The following is a 23384-nucleotide window of genomic DNA, read 5'->3' as shown; positions in this document are numbered from 1 at the left end:
GCCCTGTGTGTGATGTAGTGGTTCTGTAGTTGTGTTAGGATCAGTAGCTTTGCCCTGTGTGCGATGTAGTGGTTCTGTAGTTCTGTTAGGATCAATAGCTTTACCCTGTGTGCAATGTAGTGGTTCTGTAGTTCTGTTAGGATCAGTAGCTTTGCCCTGTGTGCAATGTAGTGGTTCTGTAGTTCTGTTAGGATCAATAGCTTTACCCTGTGTGCAATGTAGTGGTTCTGTAGTTCTGTTAGGATCAATAGCTTTACCCTGTGTGCAATGTAGTGGTTCTGTAGTTCTGTTAGGATCAGTAGCTTTGCCCTGTGTGCAATGTAGTAGTTCTGTAGTTCTGTTAGGATCAGTAGCTTTGCCCTGTGTGCCGCGCCCGGTGTGGTTCAGGGGTAACCGAATCTGCGTGCTCTGAGGCGCCTCTGGAGCGACCGGCCCTGTGTGCACAGCTCAGACACCGGCCCAGAAACTGCAGTTTTCTAATATAGGTTGATTGATCAGGTGAAGGGAATGGAGGTGGAAGTTTCCTTCAAACTGAGAGGAAGTTGTCAGTTCAACAAACAAAACATTGTACCTGTTTAAGCTCTACCATGGAATGAATTCCTTCCTGCTCCGTTTTCACTGATATTTCACGTTTTTCCTCCCCCAAGCCTGGCAGTGTCTGCAGCGTGAAAGCGTTAGTGCTGCGAAATACAGTGTTTAAATGCTGTCCGATATCAATTAAAACAGGCTTCAAAAATAACCTAATATGTATATATCCCTCCTGAAGAAATGATAAATCAGTCCATGACTGACGGGGGTACAAATGCAGCCATGAATTTGCACTGCAGTAATTACTTTTTTTAATATCAGATAGCATGTGATTAAATACCTGTGAGAAAATTAAGTTTCTGTGATGGATGGGTGCAGGGTGAAGGTTAAGCTATTGTGAGAGCCGATACCGAGATGATTGTAGGAAAATATTACTGTGTTTAATTCATTTTGTTTCCAGAGATTTCACGCTGTAAATTTGGACTGCCTCTTTTTTTTTTCCCCTCCAAATAGTTATCTTATTTGGCTGATGAACAATGAATGCAACTGCTATCTGCCAAGAGGTAGCTTAGAGAATACTGCAGTGGTTTTATTGCGCTACAGGTAATTAAATCCGTTCGAGTTTGCGGGCCTGTCCTCCAGGTGGTTGTTGAGCAGTGGCTGCGGCCCCCTTGGTTTGCTCCTCCTTCACTGGAGGGCAGTGCCTGACACCGCAAAACCAGCCTGACCTCAAGAGCTCTCAAAGCGGAGGCATTTGCAGAGTATCCTGACGCCTCCCGCAGCGCACAGGCAGCGTTTCTGTTCATTCAGGTTTCTATCAAGGGTTGGGATCAGGCCCAGGGCTTTTAGACTAGGAAGTTCTGTTAAAAGCTTTGATCTTTATTTCTTCAAAGTTCTGTTAAAAGTTTTGTTTAAGGTCCATATACCTACTTGATCCTTGTATTCAGCACACCGTCTATATATTTACTTGTGCTTTCCTGTGATGAGGGTTGACGTAGTAAGTTCAAACCTGTATGCTAGAAGGTAATTCTAACTTGTGGTTTTATTTTGAAGTGTGTGGGGGTAAGGATAGGTGCGTATGCTATCAAGGCAAGACATGTCATAGCTGCAAGCTAAATTTAGCAAGCAAGCCCATAGTGCTATAGGAAGAACGCAGTAATGTCTGTTTGCAGGCAGATGATGTTGGGTGTCCAGGTTCTGTCGGAGTGAGGCCTGTGTGGAATGAGACTTGTACCCCATCCCCGGGGAGCCGGGAGCTCAGGTTACGCAGGGACCTCGTGCAGCGTGTAAGGAAGGACTTCATGTCACCTTGAGTGGGCTTTGAATAATTTGTTTGTTTATAAAGACCAGCAACCCGTTGGTGTAAATTCTGTGGATGAATTCACCATTTCAGTCAATGACTGGAGTGTTTCCTACTTTGTTATTGATCAGACTGGCTAAAGGTCATTTATGCAACTAATAGAGAGGTCCCTAAACCAGCAGAAATAGTTTCGTCTTGATCATTTAAAGGTGGCATCATTCACAGAGATCTTTTTCTAACAGTGAAATGGGCCAGTTTATTGAACTGTCCTTCATGAGAATTTGTATTGCTTAATGGTTTCTAGGCAGCACAGCAAATAATTGAACTTCAAGAAGCAGCCCAAATAAATGCAGGATTGCAGCCAACGAATCTGGGGAGGAACAACAGCCTACATGATATGAAGACTGTTGTGAAGACGTGGAGGAACAGGTTGCCCATCGTGTCGGACGATTTATCCCACTGGAGCAGCATTTTCATGTGGAGACAGCATCATTACCAGGGTAAAAGTGCCTGGTCCAGCATGCATTCATCATGTAATTTTCCAGACAGCACGTTGTTTGAAATAAGTCGTTATTCTTTTTATTTAAACATACAAAAATGCTATTGATTTTGACAAGCGTTTGTTTTTTATTCTGTTTCCATTCAAGTGTTTCATTATCTTAAGTCATCATTTCATATGTATTGCTGTGTAAGATATTGCTGAATATATAATTTCATTTATAATGACAGACATTTTGTGTTTTGTTTGTAGCCATTGTAACTGCATATGAAAATAGCTCTCAGCATGATCCCAGTTCCAATAACGCGATGTTGGGGGTTCACGCGTCTGCATCGGCAATTATCCAGTATGGAAAGATCGCTCGGAAACAGGGGCTGGTGAACGTGGCTCTGGATATTCTGAGTCGCATCCATACGATTCCAACCGTGCCCATTGTGGATTGCTTCCAGAAGATTCGCCAGCAGGTGAAATGTTACCTTCAGCTGGCTGGAGTCATGGGCAAGAACGAGTGCATGCAGGTACGGCAGCGCCGCCTGGAGCTCTTGGTGGAACCTGGAGGATCCCAGGGACCACCAGATGTGATTCCAGTAAACTGCCCGTATACACAACGGCTCTGAGATTTGCTGGCCGTGTTACACCATGCCCAGAATGTTGTTCTAAGCAGTGCTGTTAGTCAAAGGCAGTCTTTGTCCTCTTTGGACTGAATTTCTTACAGATCAGCTGAATAGAAACCAAAGTGGAAATATGTGGGGTTTTTTAATTTTACAAGATAGGTAAATGGAAGGAACTTTGAAAATTACGTGATTTACAGTAGGAAGAAATGATACTGCTGCAAGGCTAAATGGAGCTCTAAGGCGCTTTGGAGCGTGGCTCAGCGCGGGCTGCTGGCACGCCGGACTGAGATCCTGTTACAAGGAAAGGAAAAGGTGGCTGTAGGCAAACCCCACTCACGTAGGATTGTAAGGCCAGCAAACTGGGACCTTCTAATGTAATATAACATAACAAACAAGGTGGAAAAGATAACCCATCACCTGATGAATATTGCCTATAGTATCTAGTGATTTTGCATAGACCAGTGGAAATGTAAAGTTGTTGTCGGTCCAGACTTTTCTAAAATGAAAATTAAATGCTTGAAACTCATGTTATTTAAATGTTAGGATAATATTTTGCCTGTTTTTATGGCACTTTTGTTGTAATTAAAGCTTCCATGGCAGAAGGCTTTTCTCACTCAGGTGTATTTAACAGGGCCTTGAGGTCATTGAATCAACCAATCTGAAGTACTTCACCAAGGAGATGACCGCGGAGTTCTATGCGTTGAAGGGAATGTTCCTGGCCCAGATCAACAAGTGAGTATATGCTGCCTGGCACAGGCACTGGGTACCGCTGACAGAGATGCACCTGAAGCTTTTCACCACAGTGTTCGAGCAGGAAAGTTGTTCCATGTGTTTGTACCAGCCGAGAATTGTCACAACTCTGTAAGAAAGAAAAGGTACACGTGAGAGTTCCTTTGCAGTTTGAAGATGTAATGGCTGCTCATATTCCTAAGTATTGTAGAAAAAAGCTAGTTAAAGCAAACGTTGCGCCAGCTCTTCTTTAGAAAGTTTGATATTTGAAGGGTAGGACAGGAAGGGACAGGGAGAACAGGCTTGGCCAAAGCTTTGCTAAACTGATGTCTGGCTGATGTCCTCATGTAATTGTCAAACGGAGGTGTCTTTAGTTGTATTCTTAATGTAAATATCACACAGAAAACCACGGAAAACGAAAGTTCAGTCTAGAAGCTCAGAGCTGCTCCAGCATTAGCTGACCTTTTTGTTTCTCTGCTTTCTGTTTCGTTGTTCATTGTATATGTCTCGTGTAGCTGCAGCCGGTCAAGGCGCAGGAGGGTGTGCTGGTGTAGTCCGTGGTGCTGGCACAGCTCTGGCGTCCTCAGGGCACAGGAGGGTGTGCTGGTGTAGTCCGTGGTGCTGGCACAGCTCTGGCGTCCTCAAGGCACAGGAGGGTGTGCTGGTGTAGTCCGTGGTGCTGGCACAGCTCTGGCGTCCTCAGGGCACAGGAGGGTGTGCTGGTGTAGTCCGTGGTGCTGGCACAGCTCTGGCGTCCTGCAGTGTGGACAGCAGCGCTGGTTTTGGATACCTGCATTGGAAGGGCTGGTGTGCTGTGCGCTGGAGCCACCGTGCAGTGAGCGGTTGAACAGCTGGGTGCGGGCTGGCTGTCACACACCTCCTGCTCGCCGTTCTGCTCTATGCTGGTGGGCACCTGACCGTTTGGAGGAAGATCGCTCTTTAATTCAGTAAAAAAAGCCATCTCAGCTGTCAAATTTTGTTCAATGAGGCCAAGAAAACCCTTTTCAGATTTCCACAGCTTTTAGTACGGGCGGTATTTAATGGCAGTGTTGCTACCTGTTATGTATGCGTGGAATTATTTCTTTGCCGCTACATTGTGGACACTTAAGGGATGAAATCCATCAGCCGGTAAGCTGTACACAGCAACCTCACACAGCAATTTAAGTCAGGAAATGATGAATATCTTCTTCTGTGGATACAAGAGAGAATTTTAAATAGGCAGAATGTAATTAGTTTGATGGAAAGCACAATGGACTATTTTTTTTGGCCATAAGCAAGCGTAGTTTCAGCTGAGGTACAAAGAGAGGAAAGTGCACCTTGCCCCCGCCTTTTTTTATTATTATTTTTTTTTAATTCATGCAGATGAAATAAAAGGCAACTCAGCTATCTCTGTTACTTCTTTCAGGATGGAATGCATAAAGGTTTCTATTTAAAGGATGGTTCTGTCGTACTTACAGCTTCTTAATCTTAAAAAGCACGCATGCAGTGCATGCAGTGCAAGCAGGGCAGCGCAGCTCAGGGCTCGGGGAAGTCGCCCTTAGGAACACTCTTGAACCCCATACCCGGTGTCACCCACACGGAGTGGAAGGTCCCCTGCTCCCGCGCTGCCCGTCTGCGCGGCGGGGATAGAACGTTGGGAAGAAGCCAGCACGGGCGTCAGGAGTGATGGATTGCGGAGAACGAGAAACGAAAACCAGCGCAAATGTCCCCTTTTCGTAAAAGGGAAGGAGAGATACAAAGTCATCCATCAGGCTGCTGCTGCGTAGGTCGCTTTAAAGCCTCCATCTAGGGTGCAGAAAGCCTCTGAGGGCGAGTAACGTGTTTGTTCCATAGAAACCAGTGCAAACTTGGATAGACTTAGACTGCGTTACCTCAGTGTGGTTCATCTCAATGCTTATTCAGTAAGGGAGAAGTGAAGCGCTTTCTATTAATAAAGAATTTTGGAATGTTTAAATTTCATTTTGGTAAAGCGTCTATGAGTTTTCTCATCCTGCAGAGTTACATAGGTTCAAGGGCTGTCTGTATATCAGGGTGAATCATGCCGAATCCTGGGCTAGGATCACTTGAGGAAACCCAGAGAAAACTTCAGAAGGCTCAAACAAATCATTGTTTGGTTACCAAGAACTGTGAGATTAACCTTAATATTCCTTCCATTTTCCTGCTGAAAAATAAACTGCTAAAGCTGTGGGGATGAGGAACCAGCTCTTTCCAGAGAATGTTGATTGCAGATTTTGTCATGCCTCTGGTGGGAGAACAGTCCTGTAAGAGACAGCAAGTGGAACACTTGCCCGCTGTCGCTTTTGCTTCCTCCCTTTTCTGCTCAGCAGGGAAGCACTTTTTAATGCACTTGCTTCTGCTTTTCCTGTGTTCCCATGTGTTCTTTATCCCGCTGTCCTCCCTGGTTGCACGGGCAGCGTGCTGGAAGGCGTTTTTAGTGGGTTTTTCAGGGAGACTCTGGAGATCTTGGACATTTATGCAGTTGTTCCCATTATGAAGCTTTTGGTTTCACGGGCACTGAACTTAAGGAAAGCTGACAAAACCATCACAAGAGGCCTTTCTGGAGAACTTAGTGGAAAAATGCCATGGAGTAGTAAGAAAGTAATTGGGTGCCCTGTCAGAAATCTGACTCTTAAATAATTTAGCAACTTTTTGTTAGTGTAAGAGTGACGTTTCTCCTGGTCGCAATGCAGGTCTGAAGAAGCGAACAAAGCGTTTTCGGCAGCGGTGCAGATGCACGACGTGCTGGTGAAAGCCTGGGCCATGTGGGGCGATTACCTGGAGAACATCTTTGTGAAGGAGCGGCAGCTGCACCTGGGGGTCTCTGCCATCACCTGCTACCTGCACGCCTGTCGCCACCAGAACGAGAGCAAGTCCAGGAAGTACCTGGCAAAGGTAACGTCTCCGTGGCGAAAAGGAACTGGAGCTCCGCCGCTTCGGAAAAGGCTGCGATGATACCGGGGCCCAAACCGGTGCAATCAGAGAAACGGCAGCGACTGATGGGAAACTGTGATGTGGGTGGAGGTTTGCATACGGTTACCTCTAACTCGTCGGGGAGTTTTCTGTAGGTTTGGGACCTCTTTGTGAAAAGGGGTCAGATCCCATCCAGCACCTGTTCTGCATGATGCAGGGAAATAGCTGCAGGAAGGCATCGCATCCTTCGGTGCTTTAACATAACTTGATGTCTGTTTATCATTACTATGGATAATTCGTATTCACTTTTACTTCAGTATTGTATTCTATTCCAAATGAGCCTTTCTGTAAATTTTTACTCAATTCGAGAGAATTTCAGCCAAAGCTCTTTGTTTAATGCATTTGTCAGTTTGGGGGTATTTACTTCAGTCTCTCTCATGATGAAAGTTTAAAAATGCTAGCAGATCTGCAATGCAATCTGTTTTGAATATGAAACACAGCAAACATTTTTGCAGATGAAAGGTGGCGTCCATAGCCCTCTAAAGTGTATTGTTATCCTTGTCTGCTGGCAAAACTGGTAGAGATTTTAAGTCAGCGCTTAATAGATTTGCATTTGAATTAAATCGTAGAAAAGATATAACTGGGATGGACAGTTAAAATAATGAAAAACACTCAAAGAAATACTCAAGTTCTTGTGTCAGAGTTAATTTATCTGCATAGCAGATTTTAGGTTCTACAAACATGCCTCGTTTTCCACGCACCCCCCAACCAAAACCTTGAAGAATTTGTGGAATGCTTGTATGTTCACTGCCTTTCTCCTGGCTTCTTTCCCAGCAAGTAGTAAACTTACATTTACTTTTTACATCCTTCAAATATGATTTTTAATGGAAAGAATGGCATTGGCCAGGCGTAGTGAATGTAAGTTCTCGTGTCAGAGGCAACTTGAGCACGTGCCAGGACTCCAGTACCATATTAACAAAATCCCCGCGATGTTTGCGCGTCGCGCTGATGGTGTCTTCTCTCGCGGTTCTCCTCAGGTGCTGTGGCTGCTGAGCTTCGATGACGACAAGAACACGCTGGCGGACGCGGTGGACAAGTACTGCATCGGTGTGCCGCCCATCCAGTGGCTGGCCTGGATCCCGCAGCTGCTGACCTGCCTGGTGGGCTCGGAGGGCAAGCTGCTGCTCAACCTCATCAGCCAGGTGCGCTCGTTCTTCGTTGTCTTGAACCTTTGTCTGCAAAATGAGACACAAATACTTTTCAAAGCAAATTTAGAAAAATACTATTGAGTGCAACTGTTGAGGAGTTTGAAAATGATAAGTAGACTATTTTAAATTTCAAAGTGAGCATTGCTTAATGCGATTAAATCCAGTGAAATTGTGTGCCATATGTGCCTGGGGTGTTACAGCTTTCCCGCTGGAATTCTGTGTATTACATATTTATGAACATTATAGACCACATTTAGAAATATATAGTTAAATGCTCGTAATGCAGTAGTAGGGATAACTAATTGTTAGCTTTGGTGACTAAAGGGCAAACTATTTCATTAGGGCTCTGGTTTTTAGTGGACTTGAATTTAAAGAACAAGGCACTGTCTGTCCCCATCAGGAGTCTCTGCCAGGGCCTTTTTGCTGGCTGGGGACAGCGGCCGTGCTCACTTCATGTGCTCATTCTTCTTCTTCCCTTCCGCTCCTGAATTTCGAGATGTGGACCTGATTCTCCATGTGGGTCCCTTCCAACTTGGGATATTCTAGGAGTCTCTGATATCCACCTTCTTTTATACTGGCCCTTTCAAATCTCTGAGAACGTGTATTTCTATAGAGAGAGATCATGCACATGTGTTTGCTTGTGAACATAAATCTGGATGAGTATGCGTGTGCGCATGTGTACGCGTTTCCTTCCCTCTCTCTCCATAAAACCAAAATGAAACTTTGAAGAAGGGACAGTGCACCTGAGCAGCTGACACAGCAAACTATCTACGGCTGCTTTTCTAGTGTATATGGCTGGCACTGGCTTAAAACAGCAGCCTGCTCATCTGTCTCCTGACAGCAGACAGGAAAAACTGGTTTCAAGGAGCGGTAGACGCTTTCCATTTGTTGAGATCTGTATACACTTTTTAGAAAGGATTGGATGCTTGGCAGTTCTGCTGTCGTTGGTGCCCAAGCTTGTAAGTAGCACAGATATTTTTGCTTCTCTTGCCTTTAAACTTCAAGTCCGTGAAGGAACATAAAAGAAAAAAAAATGCCATTTTCTGTGTTACCAATTTAGAACTTCATTGTGCGGAAGTGCTAGAACCTAAACCCTCCAATTCTCAAATAAGTCACTCTTGACTGGCAGCATGAAGCTGATGTGTCAGGCCAGCAGTCTGCCGTAGATACCACATCACTGAGCACTGAGGTGCCACTGCAAAATCTCTACTGCTTACCATCCCCATTTGGGTGGAGGAAGAGGCAGTGATTTAGTGAACTCGTGGCTGGAGAAACCTCTGACCATGTCTCGGATGTGCTCTGTCCTGGGCGGTACTTAGACACATGGTTTCTCAGTAGACATGCACAGATTTTAAAGGGGATGCTGAACGTTAATAGCTCTCTTTTTCTTTTTTTTTTTAATGGAAGCCATAAAATGTGTTTTATTTTGGGGTGAAATTGGTGTCCTCTTACATTAAGTGCCACATTTAGGAGTAAAGTTACGCTCTAATGGGCCTTCTTATCAATATGGCGGGGCTCGCTGGGAGCTGTGGCCTCATTTAAACCTAACCGCTGTCATCGTGCCCGTTTTCTGCCACTCTGTGCACGAGTAAGATCCTGGAGCCTGCCCAGCTGCTCCTCTGGCATTATGCTGCTGTCAGGTTTATTAGGCAATATGATCTGGAAGCCCTCATTAGTTAATGCCTTAGCGGTGTGCGCAGGGAGTTACCGCTTAATCCTCTTCAGGTTTCTGTTGCTGAAGGAATCCTTAATTTCTTAGTCTTCCATAAGCTGTTATGTAGCACGAGGAGCTGATTATTACTGAACCGCACTCATTTCCAAAGGGCCGCTGTGTGTGCGGCTCTGATCTATGGTATGTTTTCCATACTGAGCGCTGTGTCCGTGTGTGTCTGCACAGGTGGGCAGAGTCTATCCCCAGGCCGTGTACTTCCCCATCAGGACCCTGTACCTGACGCTGAAGATCGAGCAGCGGGAGCGCTACAAGAGCGGTGAGCGTCTGCCGAGCCGCTCCTCGGGCTCTTTGTGAGCGGGTGCTTGGAGTTTCACCCGGTGGTACTGGGAACACGCTTTCTCTAGAAATCGTACCAATCGTACCAGCTGACCGAGGCCAAGGAAAGAAATATCGAAAAACTTTGTTTGCATTCGTCTGTTCCTGTGAAATCAGATCTACAGATGGCTTGAGCTATCTTGAATTTTCTTGAATATAATATTCACCAATAGTTTAATCTCCTTCATTCTTATATCACCTTATTTATTGAGAATCACATGTTCCTTACTGGATTTTCATCTTTAAAAATTGGTGGAGAAGTAGAAAATTCCTGGATTTCCGATACAGAAGAGCATTGTACCGTTCTAAGGTCTTCTGGTCTAATTTGGGTTAAAAGCACGAATCATGGGACATTCAATTTCTTTCCAAGGCTGTCAAACTTTTAAAAATAATTGAACACAAGGTGAATACTCTGTACTTCTCCACAATAACTTCTTATGGTGAATTTTAAAGTAAGATGAGCATCTACATTTACACAAAGTAAAATCCTACTTAGAGTGGTTATGTCAGTGATTCCCCAGAGTTAAGTTCTCCTTTTGTCGGGTGTAATTTCCGGGGAGTCCCAGGGGAGCTGCCTGGAGAACTCCACCTGGTCTGTGTAAAAGCGTGTTGGGAAACACGTGCAACCCGGGGCCCTTGGGGCTGCTCCAGAGGCACAGGGACGGACAGGACGCTGCTTTGGAGGAGCAGGAGATGCCCGCGTACCCCGGCACTTCACTGCGGTCCTGTCCAGTGACAGGGGTTTCTGTGCCGAATTCGTGATGTTGCCACATGCGCGTTTAGAGAGACCCACAAGAATGTTTTCCTGCGGGTTCTGCCGCAGTCTGCTCCCCGTTGCTGGCTGTGGTGTGAGGCAGGGGGTGTCCTCAGAGAGCACAACTCGGCGGGGTCCCTGGGGAGCTTGTACTGAAATGACACCCAGCCCTGATGTGTGTGTGGCACCAGCACGTTCATCCTGCAGTCAGGCGTGAAAGGTCTCCCCGAGAGGAGGGGAGCAAACCCCCATGATGTAGATAATGTGATCCTGTATTGAACCATGTCAGCTACTTCTGGAGCGTGGTTTGGTGGTGTGAAAGCCGAGGCTACACCTCCAGTGTTTCTGTTGCTCCGAGTTTGAACTCTGGACCCCTGAACGGCATTCGGAGCAGAGTGTTTGCTTTCAAAAAAACAATTCTTTCTAAACCCCACCATTTTTCTCCATTTTTTTTAAACTCAGTAGGTAATACATGATCAATACTTAAAGCAAATCCAAAGCAAATTCTTGGAACAACTTATTTTGTGCAGGCATCTCCCAAGTTGCTGAAAGGTGATTCTAATACTGTGAAATGTCCCCGTTGCAGACTCAGGGCAGCAGCAGCCGAGCTCGGTTGGCAACCAGTCGCACTCCGCCTCGGACCCCGGGCCCATCAGGGCCACCGCGCCCATGTGGCGCTGCAGCAGGATCATGCACATGCAGCGGGAGCTGCACCCGACGCTCCTGTCCTCTCTGGAGGGCATCGTGGACCAGATGGTCTGGTTCAGGGAGAACTGGCACGAAGAGGTATTTGCCTTGAACACGCTTTCATATGTATAATACGTATCGTCCGAGGAAAAGTTAACTGCAAAATATTTATCTAGAATGATTTTTAAATATTATAACTATTTGTTTTGATCGGTAAACTGATGTATTTGTAGAACTGGCTGTGCTGATTGGAGTTTTAAGGAGCTTGGTTATTTCTGGAAGAAATAGAGAGGTTTCCCAAAATGATCAGTTTGATGGAGGCCTCGAGGGTGTAAGCTGTAGCTTGCACTAACTGAACGCTGGTGTTGTGGCACTGAGTTTCAGAGATGGCACTTTCCCTTGGCCTGGTGTCGGTGACAGGCGGTGATTGTTCTCTGGAGCTGGAGTTGCACCGGAGCCGACGGACGTGCCGCTCCACTTCTGTTATAATACCTGCCTCTTGAATCTCAGGCGGTTCTGTTCTGTCTACCTGGAACAGTGTGTGTTTGAAGAGGGATTCCTCATATCACACAGTTTTCTAATATATCACAAAATATGAAATCTAGAACGTAGCTATGGTCTAAAGAGCACGGTGCACTTTGCTGCGTTTCCACCGCTCGGTCTGGTTGCTTGCAGGCCAAGAGGAGTCAGGACTGGCATTGTGACTGAGCCTCTGATGTGCTTTAAAAATACAGTTTTAAATAAATATTTCAGAGAGGATAAGTTTCCTACATAAAATGCAGGGGAGGAATAAATACTTGGTGTCAAATCAGAAGACCTAATCTTGCTGACTATTTTGTGTCTTTTTTAAATCCTCAGGTTCTTAGACAGCTGCAGCAGGGCTTGGCAAAGTGCTATTCGGTTGCCTTTGAGAAGAGCGGAGCCGTGTCGGATGCCAAGATCACTCCCCACACGCTGAACTTCGTCAAGAAGCTGGTCAGCACGTTCGGCGTGGGGCTGGAGAACGTCTCCAACGTGTCCACCATGTTTTCCAGCGCCGCCTCCGAGTCCCTGGCCCGCAGAGCGCAGGCCACGGCTCAGGATCCCGTCTTCCAGAAGCTAAAAGGGCAATTTACCACAGGTAAATGTTGAAAAGGATTTTTAAGTGTTACTTCTAATCTTCAGAGAAAGTTCCTCCCTTAAGCTCAGCTGTGAAAACATTCGGCTTTTTTATTCTTCTTCCAATATTTTTCCTGAGAGAAATTACGGAAAACAGCACCTTTCTGTCATTCACCACACTGAAACAGTTTGTTCCAGTCTTGTGTGGAGTAGTAAAGATAATTCAAGTGAAGAAGAGACCTCGCTATAGAGAACGAGTATATTGTTGTAGTTTTATTACCTAAAACTGTGGTCAGATCACGTCTGTGTTTAAAGATAAATTAGGTGACTTCACTGTAACAGTTTTGCAGATTGCGTGGAGCCGCCGGCCGCAGGTGAGGGGCAGTCGTGACCTCTGTGCTATGGTGCTGCCGGGTTTGATGAAATACCCACCCCACAACTCCAGACCGAAATACGGTCAAGTCATTGAAAACAGTCCACTTCTGATGAATAGGGTTCCTCCTGTGTTCTGGATAACTAGATTATAAAAATCCTATTACATGAATTCACATCATTGTTAGGTAAATGGAATCAATAACTTTAATCAGATCTAATAAAAAAAGATATGTAAGGGAAGTTGCTTCTTTCCTTGATTTGCCCGGACACACAAATCCCGGGAAGCCATCAAATGCCATGTGTTTCTTACTCATCTGCAGTGCAGTAATAAGTGATGATTATGGATCTTTTTGTTGGAGAGTTAATGTTTTTTCAAATACAATTCAACATTAATGTCTGCAGGATGAAAATAATTATTTTGCATAGTGATAGATTTGATTTTATTTTAATGAATAAATTCAGTGTTTTAATTCACAAATCAAATGTGGGAAAACAGAAGCAGTTAAACCGATCAATATACTTACGCATTTTTGTATTTAATTCATTATGCAGCAAAACAAAGCAAGTTTTTGGTTAGTTTTGTAAGGACAGTAAAATGTACCTGAATGAACAGGATTGTAATGACTGCACTAAGACACGAAAGGCTGTTCGAACAGGCGAGGAAGCATTTGTGATCACGCCAGCCGTGTCCCTTGTCACAGCGGAACGCTGCGAGTGTGGTGCTGATTCTCAGTGCTGGTTGCGTTGAGATGATGGGCAGATAATTGCAGCGGCTGCCTCGGTTCAGAAGTGTCCATGGCGAGGAGCTGTCTTGGAGTAAAATGTTTGCTTCGGTTATTTCCAGATTAATGCTGACAGCTGTGTTTTACAGACACTTTCAACTGTTGGGTTGCATAATCTCCTCCACCAACATCTGAGTTGCCTCTCGCTTGCTGTTTGGAGCCGCTGGGGACACTCACAGCGTTTCTTACCTGCTCAATGCTCCGTGTGCAGCCGTCTGCGCCGCTGGAGCTTTGATAGGTCATCTTTTCCCATCTGAACATTAGGTACTTTAAAACCAAATTTCCCTTTGAATTTTTTCCCGGAACTTCAAACGCACAGTTCTTTGCCCATCTGTTCTTTGTTGCCTCTCTCCTGTTCTGCTAAACCTTTGACATCAAAGAGCAGGGGGATGTGAGAGCTGCTCCCCGTGAGAGCTCTGAGCTGGGGGGAACCGCCTCCATTGTTCTTCTGTGGGCAGATGACAGCTGAGGGTTCGCATCGTGCTGCTTTCTGCGGCCGTCTCTGCACCAAAGCCCAATGGGAATGGAAAATTCCAAAATATACCCTGAAAGGGCAAGATCATTTTCTTGAGAGTTTTGGCACCTGGCACAATGAATTCTGCACTGCGGATGGAAACTGCAATCACAGGGAAGCTTCTTCAAGTCCTGCTGTTCCTCTGAAGTGTGGGCAAAGGGCAGACAGAAGAGCTCTGGTGTTCATTTTCAGCTTTTCTAAGGGCTTTTAGTTCTCAGAGCGAGCACAGCAGCACTGGGCAGCTCTTTCTTTACTTCCCTTCCGAGTTTCAACAGGACCTCATCCAGAAAATCCAGATCAGGAATTGCTGTCAGCATCATATTTGACCTTGGTCTGGTCTCTGCAGTCCTGGTTTCCCAGGGCTGAGGATACAGCACAGTCCTGCTCTGTGTCTCCGCTCGCTTGGCCCTGACATTTTTCATGTTGTTTGGTGCTTCCCAAAGTTCTTGAGAGAAAGCACAGAGTTTATAAATGTCTGAATCACCATGTCAAAAGCAAGACAGGTCTTCTCTCTCAGAGAATGCCTGGATCTTCTTCAGTATCGTGTGTGAAGGATTTGAACTGCTCTGCAAAGCCAAGCTTACATTTCAGCCCTAAGTGGCATCTGACATGATGGGAGTCCTGGCTTTGTAAGTGCAGATCTTTGGGTTGTGAACTCTGAGTGTAATCAGACTTGGTTTATGGTCAGAAGCATCTTTACAGTCTTGCAGATGAGCTACTGCTTGCTCTAAAAGCTTTCGTTGCCTGTGACTTTTCACTGATTGGAGCTGTTTCCTGCTGGTTGATTAGAAGGCTTTTTGTTGGTTGTTAAGTCTTGGTTTGAAGGTGTGCTTTTGGTCGGCTGTTCTGTTTGTTTTGTTTGGGGGGGGTTGTGTGTGGTTTTGTTTGTTTTCTTCCTTTTTTTGTCCTTTTTGTGTCTGGGGACAGGGTGACACAGCTGCCTGTGCTCCCGCGGACTCCTCAAAGGATTTTGCCTGAGGGCACGTGGCTCAAAGAGCCTCTTTGAAAATGCAAACTTCAGACACTTGGTAGCTAAATACACAATATCCAATTGGAAACGCTGAGGATGTAGATATATATTTATACATATAAATACATATGTATGTTCATTTCTCTTTTAGACTTTGACTTCAGTGTACCAGGGTCAATGAAACTTCACAATCTTATCTCTAAACTGAAGAAGTGGATCAAAATTCTGGAGGCAAAAACCAAACAGCTACCGAAGTTCTTCCTCATAGAGGAAAAGTGCCGCTTTCTGAGTAATTTTTCGGCTCAAACTGCAGAAGTAGAGATACCCGGAGAGTTCCTCATGCCAAAGCCAACACATTACTACATCAAGATCGCAAGGTAACCGGAAATACCCTGGGGTGGTTGTCATTCTGAAATCAGAGGAGAAAATGAAAACCTCCCCCATCCATCCATCCATCCATCCGCTCCGTAAAAGCAGATGTCGTGTACATTTCACATATTTAAATTGCACATATAGGGACATGCTTTGGTATATGCCTTTATTTGTTTATTTCCTCCTGCTCCGGTAATTGTCCATTGCCTGAGCAACCGTGCTGTTACATGAAGGGTATATTGGGTTTTCTGTTGCTATGAGTTGAGATTAGTTCTCCTGTTGTGGTCAATAGTGGTACCAATCTTCAAAAGAGCGATAAAGGCCTGACCTAATGATTAATGTTGTGCAACAACTGTTTCTGCTTAAAAACAAATAAACAGAATCAAACAGAATAGCTTTTTGACTACAAAATAGAAACCATGTGCTTGCTGGGTAAGAGTCGTACCTGGTAATACAGTTGTGCTGGTTTTGTTGTTGCTTGGTCGTTTTGGGTTTTGGTTGGTTGTGGTTGTTTGTTATCAGGATTTGATATCAGAGGAGACCAGCTCAGGTGCTTTGGTCCCCTTGTCTTCCTCCCAGGTTCATGCCCAGGGTGGAGATCGTTCAGAAGCACAACACGGCGGCCAGGAGGCTCTACATCCGCGGCCACAACGGCAAGATTTACCCCTACCTGGTCATGAACGACGCGTGTCTGACGGAGTCGCGCAGAGAGGAGCGGGTGCTGCAGCTGCTGCGCCTGCTCAACCCCTGCTTGGAGAAGAGGAAGGAGACCACAAAGAGACATCTGTTCTTTACAGGTACTCAAAAGAGACGTTTTAGATTCTTTTCAAACATGGGTTGTACTCAAAGATGAGAATTGCTAAAGTTCTTGAAAGCTGCTAATCACCGATGCTGAAGTTGTGGAACATTCAGAAGGTAAATCACATCTGTCTGGGTAGTGAGTCTGTTCTGGCGTGGCAGCACCTCTGAAGCAGCCGATTGCATGTGATCCGAGGCTGTTTCTAGAAGAGGTGACACAAATCATTCACATGTGATCCGAGGCTGTTTCTAGAAGAGGTGACGCAAATCATTCACATGTGATCCGAGGCTGTTTCTAGAAGAGGTGACGCAAATCATTCACATGTGATCCGAGGCTGTTTCTAGAAGAGGTGACGCAAATCATTCACATGTGATCCGAGGCTGTTTCTAGAAGAGGTGACGCAAATCATTCACATGTGATCCGAGGCTGTTTCTAGAAGAGGTGACACAAATCATTCACATGTGATCCGAGGCTGTTTCTAGAAGAGGTGACGCAAATCATTCACGGTATGAAGTTCAGTTGTGAATACCACACATAAGGCAGAGGATGCACAGAAAGGTATCCTCGGTATAACAGGATTAGTAACGTCACAGGTGTTCCTTCAAAGAGCAGTTTTCAGCTCTAGTCTTTATGGGGAGAATTGTGTACCTTGTGGTGTGATACTATTTGAAAGAACCTGAAGAACATTCATTCTCTGCTGCCAGAGGTTAATGGGAGCAGAGCAGAAGAAACAGCTCATTAGCGGCCCGTCCTTCTGCAGAATGTATTCTGAAGAAATCACATCAAACAATTTAAATGCGTTTGAGCGACTTTTCCCTGTATTTCTGAGGCCGATCATTGTTGCTCCTGAGCGAGCTGAGCAGAGGCCGGTTCTGCCGTGGCCGCGGTCTCTGTCCCAGTGTCTGTGGAGAGGCCGTGCAGGGGCCGGGCGTTCCTGGTGTCCGTGTAGGTGGGGATGTGTGGAGCACTGGGGACGATCAAACGGCTCTTGGGCACCATCACACTGCAAATGGGGTCTCTGCCAGTTCACTGCTCGTCAAGGAAAAGCTCAGTGGCTTAATTTTTGTTACTACTGAATACTTCCTTGTGTCTTCCCAATGTTATTTTCAAATAGTGTCATTTAAACGTATATTCCTCAACTATATTAAGATTTTTTTTCCTCCAGTTTTTCGCTTTAAACACACTGAGTTCAGGAGTTTTGCTCTTCAGAGTCATTTTTATTGACGTGATGTCCTGTAATCAGATACTACAAACCAGTTTGCATCCGAACAAAATATTACCCTCTTTTCTGCAGATACAGAAAAGTAGGAAGTATAACGAGTTCTCGGGGTTTTTTTGCTAAGATAATGGAGATGTTTCTGTTAAGATTAAAAAATTGCTATCGTACTTGTTTTCTTTTTAACTGAGCTTGTGAATTAGTTATGAGTGTAGTAATAAGAATTTTCTCTTGATACGCTTTGGTTGATTATCACAGTCGTATTCCAAGGGCTGGTACTCGCATGCCAGTTCTCTGTTGGCATTTGTGTTTAACGGTGTCCTTTGTTCTGCTCTGTCTGTGCACCCCGCGCCCGTTCCCGCCCCAGTCCCCCGCGTAGTGGCGGTTTCCCCGCAGATGCGTCTGGTGGAGGACAACCCCTCGTCGCTGTCGCTGGTGGAGATCTACAAGCAGCGCTGTGCCAAGAAGGGCATTGAGCACGACAACCCCATTTCTCGCTACTACGACCGGCTGGCCACGGTGCAGGCCCGGGGCACGCAGGCCAGCCATCAGGTAGGAGCGTGCACCGAGAGGCACTGTGTCCAGTCCTTCCCTCCACCTTGGCCCTTCGCCTTTCATTTGATGTGAGACGTATTTTGCAGAAGGGGTATTTTGGGCTTTTTTGTGTGTTTTTGGTTTTGCTCAATGTTTTCTTGGGGACTCTTACATCTCCTTGGTGTTTTAGATTATCTTGGAAAGCTAAAAAAAACCTGTGTTGGTTTTACTGTGGGCTTTTTGAGTAACTGCACCTGCAAACAGACAAGGCGCTGATTGCTTTTTGGCCACTCCAGATAGTGCTTTGAAAATAATTAATTGATAACATGAGAAACAACATTTCACATCTGTTTTCTTCTGAATCTTGAACAGAAGATGTTTCGAATCAGGTTATCCAACGTCACAGGTTCTCTGACAGGCCTGTTTGCAGTTCTCATGGTTACATGGTTTTATTAAAAATCTGGTCTTTTCATATAACAAATACTTCCTAGCTGTGCAGAGGATGGGCTGACAAATACTATGTGTGTTTTGCCAAAGACGTCCGGAAACAATGTATGAGTGAGAGTGTCCCAGGTTCCGGACGCTTGTCCTAAAGCGGACGCAGCAGCTGGGAGAAGTTTGTGGCTGATGTGCAGACCTGTCTGTTGCTGGGAAGCGCGTTCAGAATGACCTTCCTGCTCCTGTTCCTCACGCGCAGGTTCTCAGAGACATACTCAAGGAGGTGCAGAGTAACATGGTGCCGCGCAGCATGCTGAAGGAGTGGGCGTTGCACACGTTCCCCAATGCCACGGATTACTGGACCTTCCGGAAGATGTTCACCATCCAGTTAGCCTTAATCGGCTTCGCAGAGTTCATCTTTCATTTAAACAGACTCAACCCTGAAATGCTGCAGATTGCCCAGGTAGGGTGTAGTTTGTTCTAGATGCGTACTGGCAGCTGTCATCAAATGGAAATTTGACTGTAGTTCTGAAATGAGTCAAGACGGTAATTCGGCGTACATAATTAACAGAGCATTTCAGCAGGCTCTCCGTTATGTGTGACTGTGATTGCTCGTCATGGAGGCAGTCGTTTAAACCGCACTCCCTGCGGACGTCAGCTCGAGCTTCTGTGGAGTTTAGAACTTTGTCTGCAAAATAGTTCTTGGATTTTGGAATCATTCGTGTAAATGACTGATGAGTCTCTCTTTTCAGTCATTCTTTGAATATCTCTGTGTCAAACAGATTTAAAACAAATTAGAACTTCATTTTCTTAAAGGGGAATAGCCTTGTTCAAACGCTGTTCTCTCTTCAGCATTGCCGTCACGTCAAGCTACAACTCCTGTTAATAGCGATTTGTCTGTTTTAACATTTAAAATGAGGCTTGCCACCTTAGCAGGGCAGAGGTGGTATATATTAAAGCCTTAATGCCATTTTAATGCATGGAGGGCTGTACTTCATATAGCGATGAGGATTCTTTAGTCCCTCTAGATAAGTGTTCAGCTGCTTACCCAGAGTGAGCTGAGATCTGTCTGTTTGCATGATCCCTGTAGACCATGCTACACAAGAATCTGTTCCTGAAGTTTGATATTGCAATAGTTCATATTTATTAAGGGGGTTTGGACGCATATTTTGGGAGAACACCTGACTTTGTGCATGACTTCAATTTTAACACTTTTGCTCAAAAAAATGTTTGGCGGAACGAGTAAAAAGCTGTTGGAGCACTATGGGTGCTCTGGGTATAAACAGTGAACAAAAACCCAACCTCTTTTATTTCCGTTAATGAAAAACGGTTCCTTTTAACCCCAGGATACTGGCAAGCTGAACGTAGCGTACTTCCGCTTCGACATCAACGATGCTACCGGGGATCTGGATGCCAATCGGCCGGTTCCGTTCCGGCTCACTCCGAACATCTCCGAGTTCCTGACCACCATCGGGGTGTCCGGGCCCCTGACCGCCTCCATGATTGCGGTGGCTCGCTGCTTTGCTCAGCCCAACTTCAAGGTTTGCTTCTCTTTCAAAAGGTTGTTTGCACGCTTGTGAAATCTGACATTTTATAAAGTAAGCAGCCTTTCTTGGTTAAGGCCACGACAGAAGCCAGCTGGAATGTTTGCAGTTTGCCTTTTGGGAAAGAACTGCAGGAAGATAGGTGTAATGCAGTTTTTTGTCCAAACGTGTGTACTCGGGCTGTTGTTTCGGTGCTCTAGCCTCCAATCATTACAAATTCTGGCAGTGGGAAATAGCAGAATGACAAACGCAACATCATCTAGAATCTTCATAATAATCTGTGACTAGAAATGCGTCTTGGCCCTTTGTTAGCAGAATAGAATGCTGAAGATACGCTGTTGCTTTGATGGATTCTGGCTCTTAGCAGAGTGTAGTTTTCTAACTGAATTGTCTACCTTCCTTTTAAATTCTAATGCTTTCCAAAAATGAGGCATCCTGCACTTAGCAAGCGATTTGCACCAGAAGGACACGGCACATAACGTACCATGGCTGCAGTGTGAGCCAGTTCCTTTTCAAAGGACGGACAATATCCTGAAGTGATTTATTCGTTATCTATAACACAGAAGGCTGTGTCAGACTATTCTTTAATGAAGTATCATCTTCCCTTCCGAAGCCGTGCATATACATGAAATGAATTTGCTGACATCACCTGGCGTTTCAAAATCTGAATGGCGTATGCCCAGTGTGGCGTATATTTAGTATGTGTTTATGTATGTTGGCCTCATACTTAGAGGTGTTATAAGATGTTTGATTTTTTATGTTCAAACATTGAATTTGATCCCGGCTGGGTGTCTGAAGGTTTGTTCTAGAGGGCCAAGGCTGTTGGAGCTGACAGAATAGTGTCAGTGACGTAACTCAGCGACGAGAAAAACCAGGAAACCATTTGCTGCAGGCGTTTCTTATTCATCCAAGGATAGAACTGGCCTATATTTACATATCTATGTATATATATTACATACATATGTATGTATGTTGCAGTCTTTCCCTATTTGGCAGAAAACTGTATTCTCTGAGAGCGTAATTGTTCTGAAAAAACAAAACGCAACCAGAAGAACCCCAAACAAAAGAGTTTTGCAAAGCACTTTGCACAGGAGTTCTGTGAATGCGTGGGGAAAGTTGTAAACGTAGAAGACTCCTTTAAAAACAGAATATACGTGACTGTATTGTACCATGAAGATCTTAATGTATGTTATAGTGTATGTGATTTTCATTCTGTAGAAGTCATTGTGTTGTGTTTTCATGAGAGCTCTTTATGAAAAGAGAGGAAATAGTGAAGACAGTTGGACGCCACACGTTTCGAAAAGACCGAAATTGCCGAGTGGGACCGAAAGCGTCAGAATGCTGTTCACTAAAATCTACTTACAGTTCTATAATCCGTTGGTTCCTTGGATTAGATAACTAGTCTGATGTTCTCCTTCGTGCAGGTGGACGGCATCCTAAAAACCGTGCTGCGGGATGAGATAATCGCGTGGCACAAGAAGACGCAGGAGGACACGTCGTCCCCGCTGTCGGCGGCCGGGCAGCCGGAGAACATGGACAGCCAGCAGCTGGTGTCGCTGGTGCAGAAGGCCGTGACGGCCATCATGACGCGCCTGCACAACCTCGCGCAGTTCGAGGGCGGGGAGAGCAAGGTGAACACTCTGGTGGCGGCTGCCAACAGCCTGGACAACCTGTGCCGGATGGACCCTGCCTGGCACCCCTGGCTGTGACCTCACACTTCAATAGCTTCTGTTGCTGCTCTTTGTGGTGTGGGCCGTATATTGTGCTAAGAAAATGTGAACAACGCTTGCCAGCCCACAGTTACCGTCACACCGCGCCTGCCGGTCCTTTCAGTCGTGTTTACAGTAACATGACCATTTTAATTTCAGGAGGGGACATTTGCTCCCGTTTAAGAAATGTTGTTAAATATGCAACAGCAGCTTTCACAATTAGCTCAAAATGAAGAGAGGAAACTTAAATAGTGTATAGAGAAATCTTATTTTATGATGAGGACTATCAAACTAGCGCTGTTAGATTTGGGGTCTGCCATTCTTGATAACCTGCAGTATATAAATTTTTTATACAATAGTAATTATTTAAAAAAAAGTATTCCCAGTTACTGAATTTTGTGAAATTTTAGTTAATCACTGCCCCTTCATTACACCAAATTGAAGGCACAAACAAATACTCTTCCTTTAAGTTTGCTTCAAATGTACATGTGCAAAGTTGGTTTGTACAGAGGATTTTGTACCAAATGTATAGAGGTGACTTTTTGTCATTACTGGGAAAATGATGATCAAACTGTGCTTTTCCTGGAGCACGAGCTGTGTACAGTGGAAGTGTAAACCAGTGAGTGTTTGCTTTAGTGTGGACAGTGTTTGGTGGGGGAAGCTTGTGAAAAGGATGGAACCAGTCATCCTTTGATACAGTGTCTGGCTGTAACAGATAAGAGTCAACTCTTATAAAGTTCTCTCTCTTTTTTAATGTTTAGAGTTACAACAGCTTCTTTAGCAGGAATCTGTTTCATTGGAACTTAAGAAAATATCATTTTAATGTTTCACTCGTCTTCTGTTGTGTTAGCAATTTTTATAAAACGTCGGTGTTGAGAATGTTAAATTTGTACAGAGTGATTTTTTTCCAAAATAAATATTTTGTAAAACTCAATGGTATTTATTTTATTTAGAGTATTTATAATACTATGGACCAACAGAAAAGACCCCAAAGCGGCCTGTGTGTTAAAGCTGATGACTGTATTAATGAGATGTGGTGTCACGTTCTCATGTATGATGTTGAATTTGTTTGCAGAGGAACTGCACACAGGAGGTAAGTACATGACAAGAATTTCTTCATTGGCTGTACAGTCTTCCTAGCTGGTCAGTTAATGTGTTCACCGGCTGTTTTCTAGAAGTCTTGCTTTAAACAGAATAATCTGGTTTGTGTCTACAAGAAACTCAGCTTTTAAGCAATTGTTCAGAAGTCAAGATGATACCTGCAGGTGAACTCTGTTAGGGGATTCTGCTCTTCCCACAGAAACGACGATTATCTTGGTTGCCCTGCCAAAGGATGGGGCTCTTTGTCTTTTAAATGTTTTATTAATAACCGGTCAACAGGTTCTTTAGAGGTTTCAGAACAACACGAGGGGCACACTTGAAGTCACTCAGCACCGTCCAGTCCTGTGCTGTCTGTCAGACCAGCGGAGTTTCTGTAAGACTTTTCCTGGCTGGCTGAGCTCACCTGCACGTTACCAGAGGAACAGCATCTAACACGGGTGACCTGCAGCTTGCCGTAGGCGGGGCTGTAGCCAAGTCCTTGCGCAAAAGCAAAGCATCGTTCTTTCCACGGGCCTCTCACAGAGTTGCAAAAAGACCTGTTCCTTTCATCTTTGCAGCCACCAGCAGAAGCAGTCGATGGAGAAGGAAGCCGAGTGTCAGCAGGATGGGGGCCACGTCCCGCTGCTGGTTATCGCGGTTGACAGTTCTGCCAACGC

General features: G+C 45.0%; 1 protein-coding gene across 5 annotated transcripts in view; it reads left to right on the top strand.

Annotated features, from left to right (window-relative positions):
* TRRAP (transformation/transcription domain associated protein) overlaps positions 1–22561 on the top strand; it is a 71426-nt gene extending 48865 nt beyond the window's left edge. For all 5 annotated transcript variants that reach the window (XM_065850467.2, XM_065850466.2, XM_065850470.2 and 2 more), the window contains 14 exons: positions 2133–2328; positions 2580–2845; positions 3573–3673; positions 6361–6562; positions 7618–7782; positions 9686–9776; positions 11176–11375; positions 12135–12396; positions 15167–15392; positions 15967–16184; positions 17770–17954; positions 18634–18837; positions 19721–19915; positions 21343–22561. In XM_065850467.2, coding sequence (XP_065706539.2) covers positions 2133–2328; positions 2580–2845; positions 3573–3673; positions 6361–6562; positions 7618–7782; positions 9686–9776; positions 11176–11375; positions 12135–12396; positions 15167–15392; positions 15967–16184; positions 17770–17954; positions 18634–18837; positions 19721–19915; positions 21343–21627 — 2796 coding nt within the window. In that variant the 3' untranslated portion in view covers positions 21628–22561. The remainder of the gene's footprint in view (positions 1–2132; positions 2329–2579; positions 2846–3572; positions 3674–6360; positions 6563–7617; positions 7783–9685; positions 9777–11175; positions 11376–12134; positions 12397–15166; positions 15393–15966; positions 16185–17769; positions 17955–18633; positions 18838–19720; positions 19916–21342) is intronic.
* The last annotated feature ends 823 nt before the right edge of the window (positions 22562–23384 follow it).

The sequence above is a fragment of the Patagioenas fasciata genome, chromosome 15, assembly GCF_037038585.1.
Source record: "Patagioenas fasciata isolate bPatFas1 chromosome 15, bPatFas1.hap1, whole genome shotgun sequence".
Lineage (NCBI taxonomy): Eukaryota > Metazoa > Chordata > Aves > Columbiformes > Columbidae > Patagioenas > Patagioenas fasciata.
Note: the sequence above shows the minus strand (reverse complement) of the source record. Positions and strands in the feature narration are given on the sequence as shown.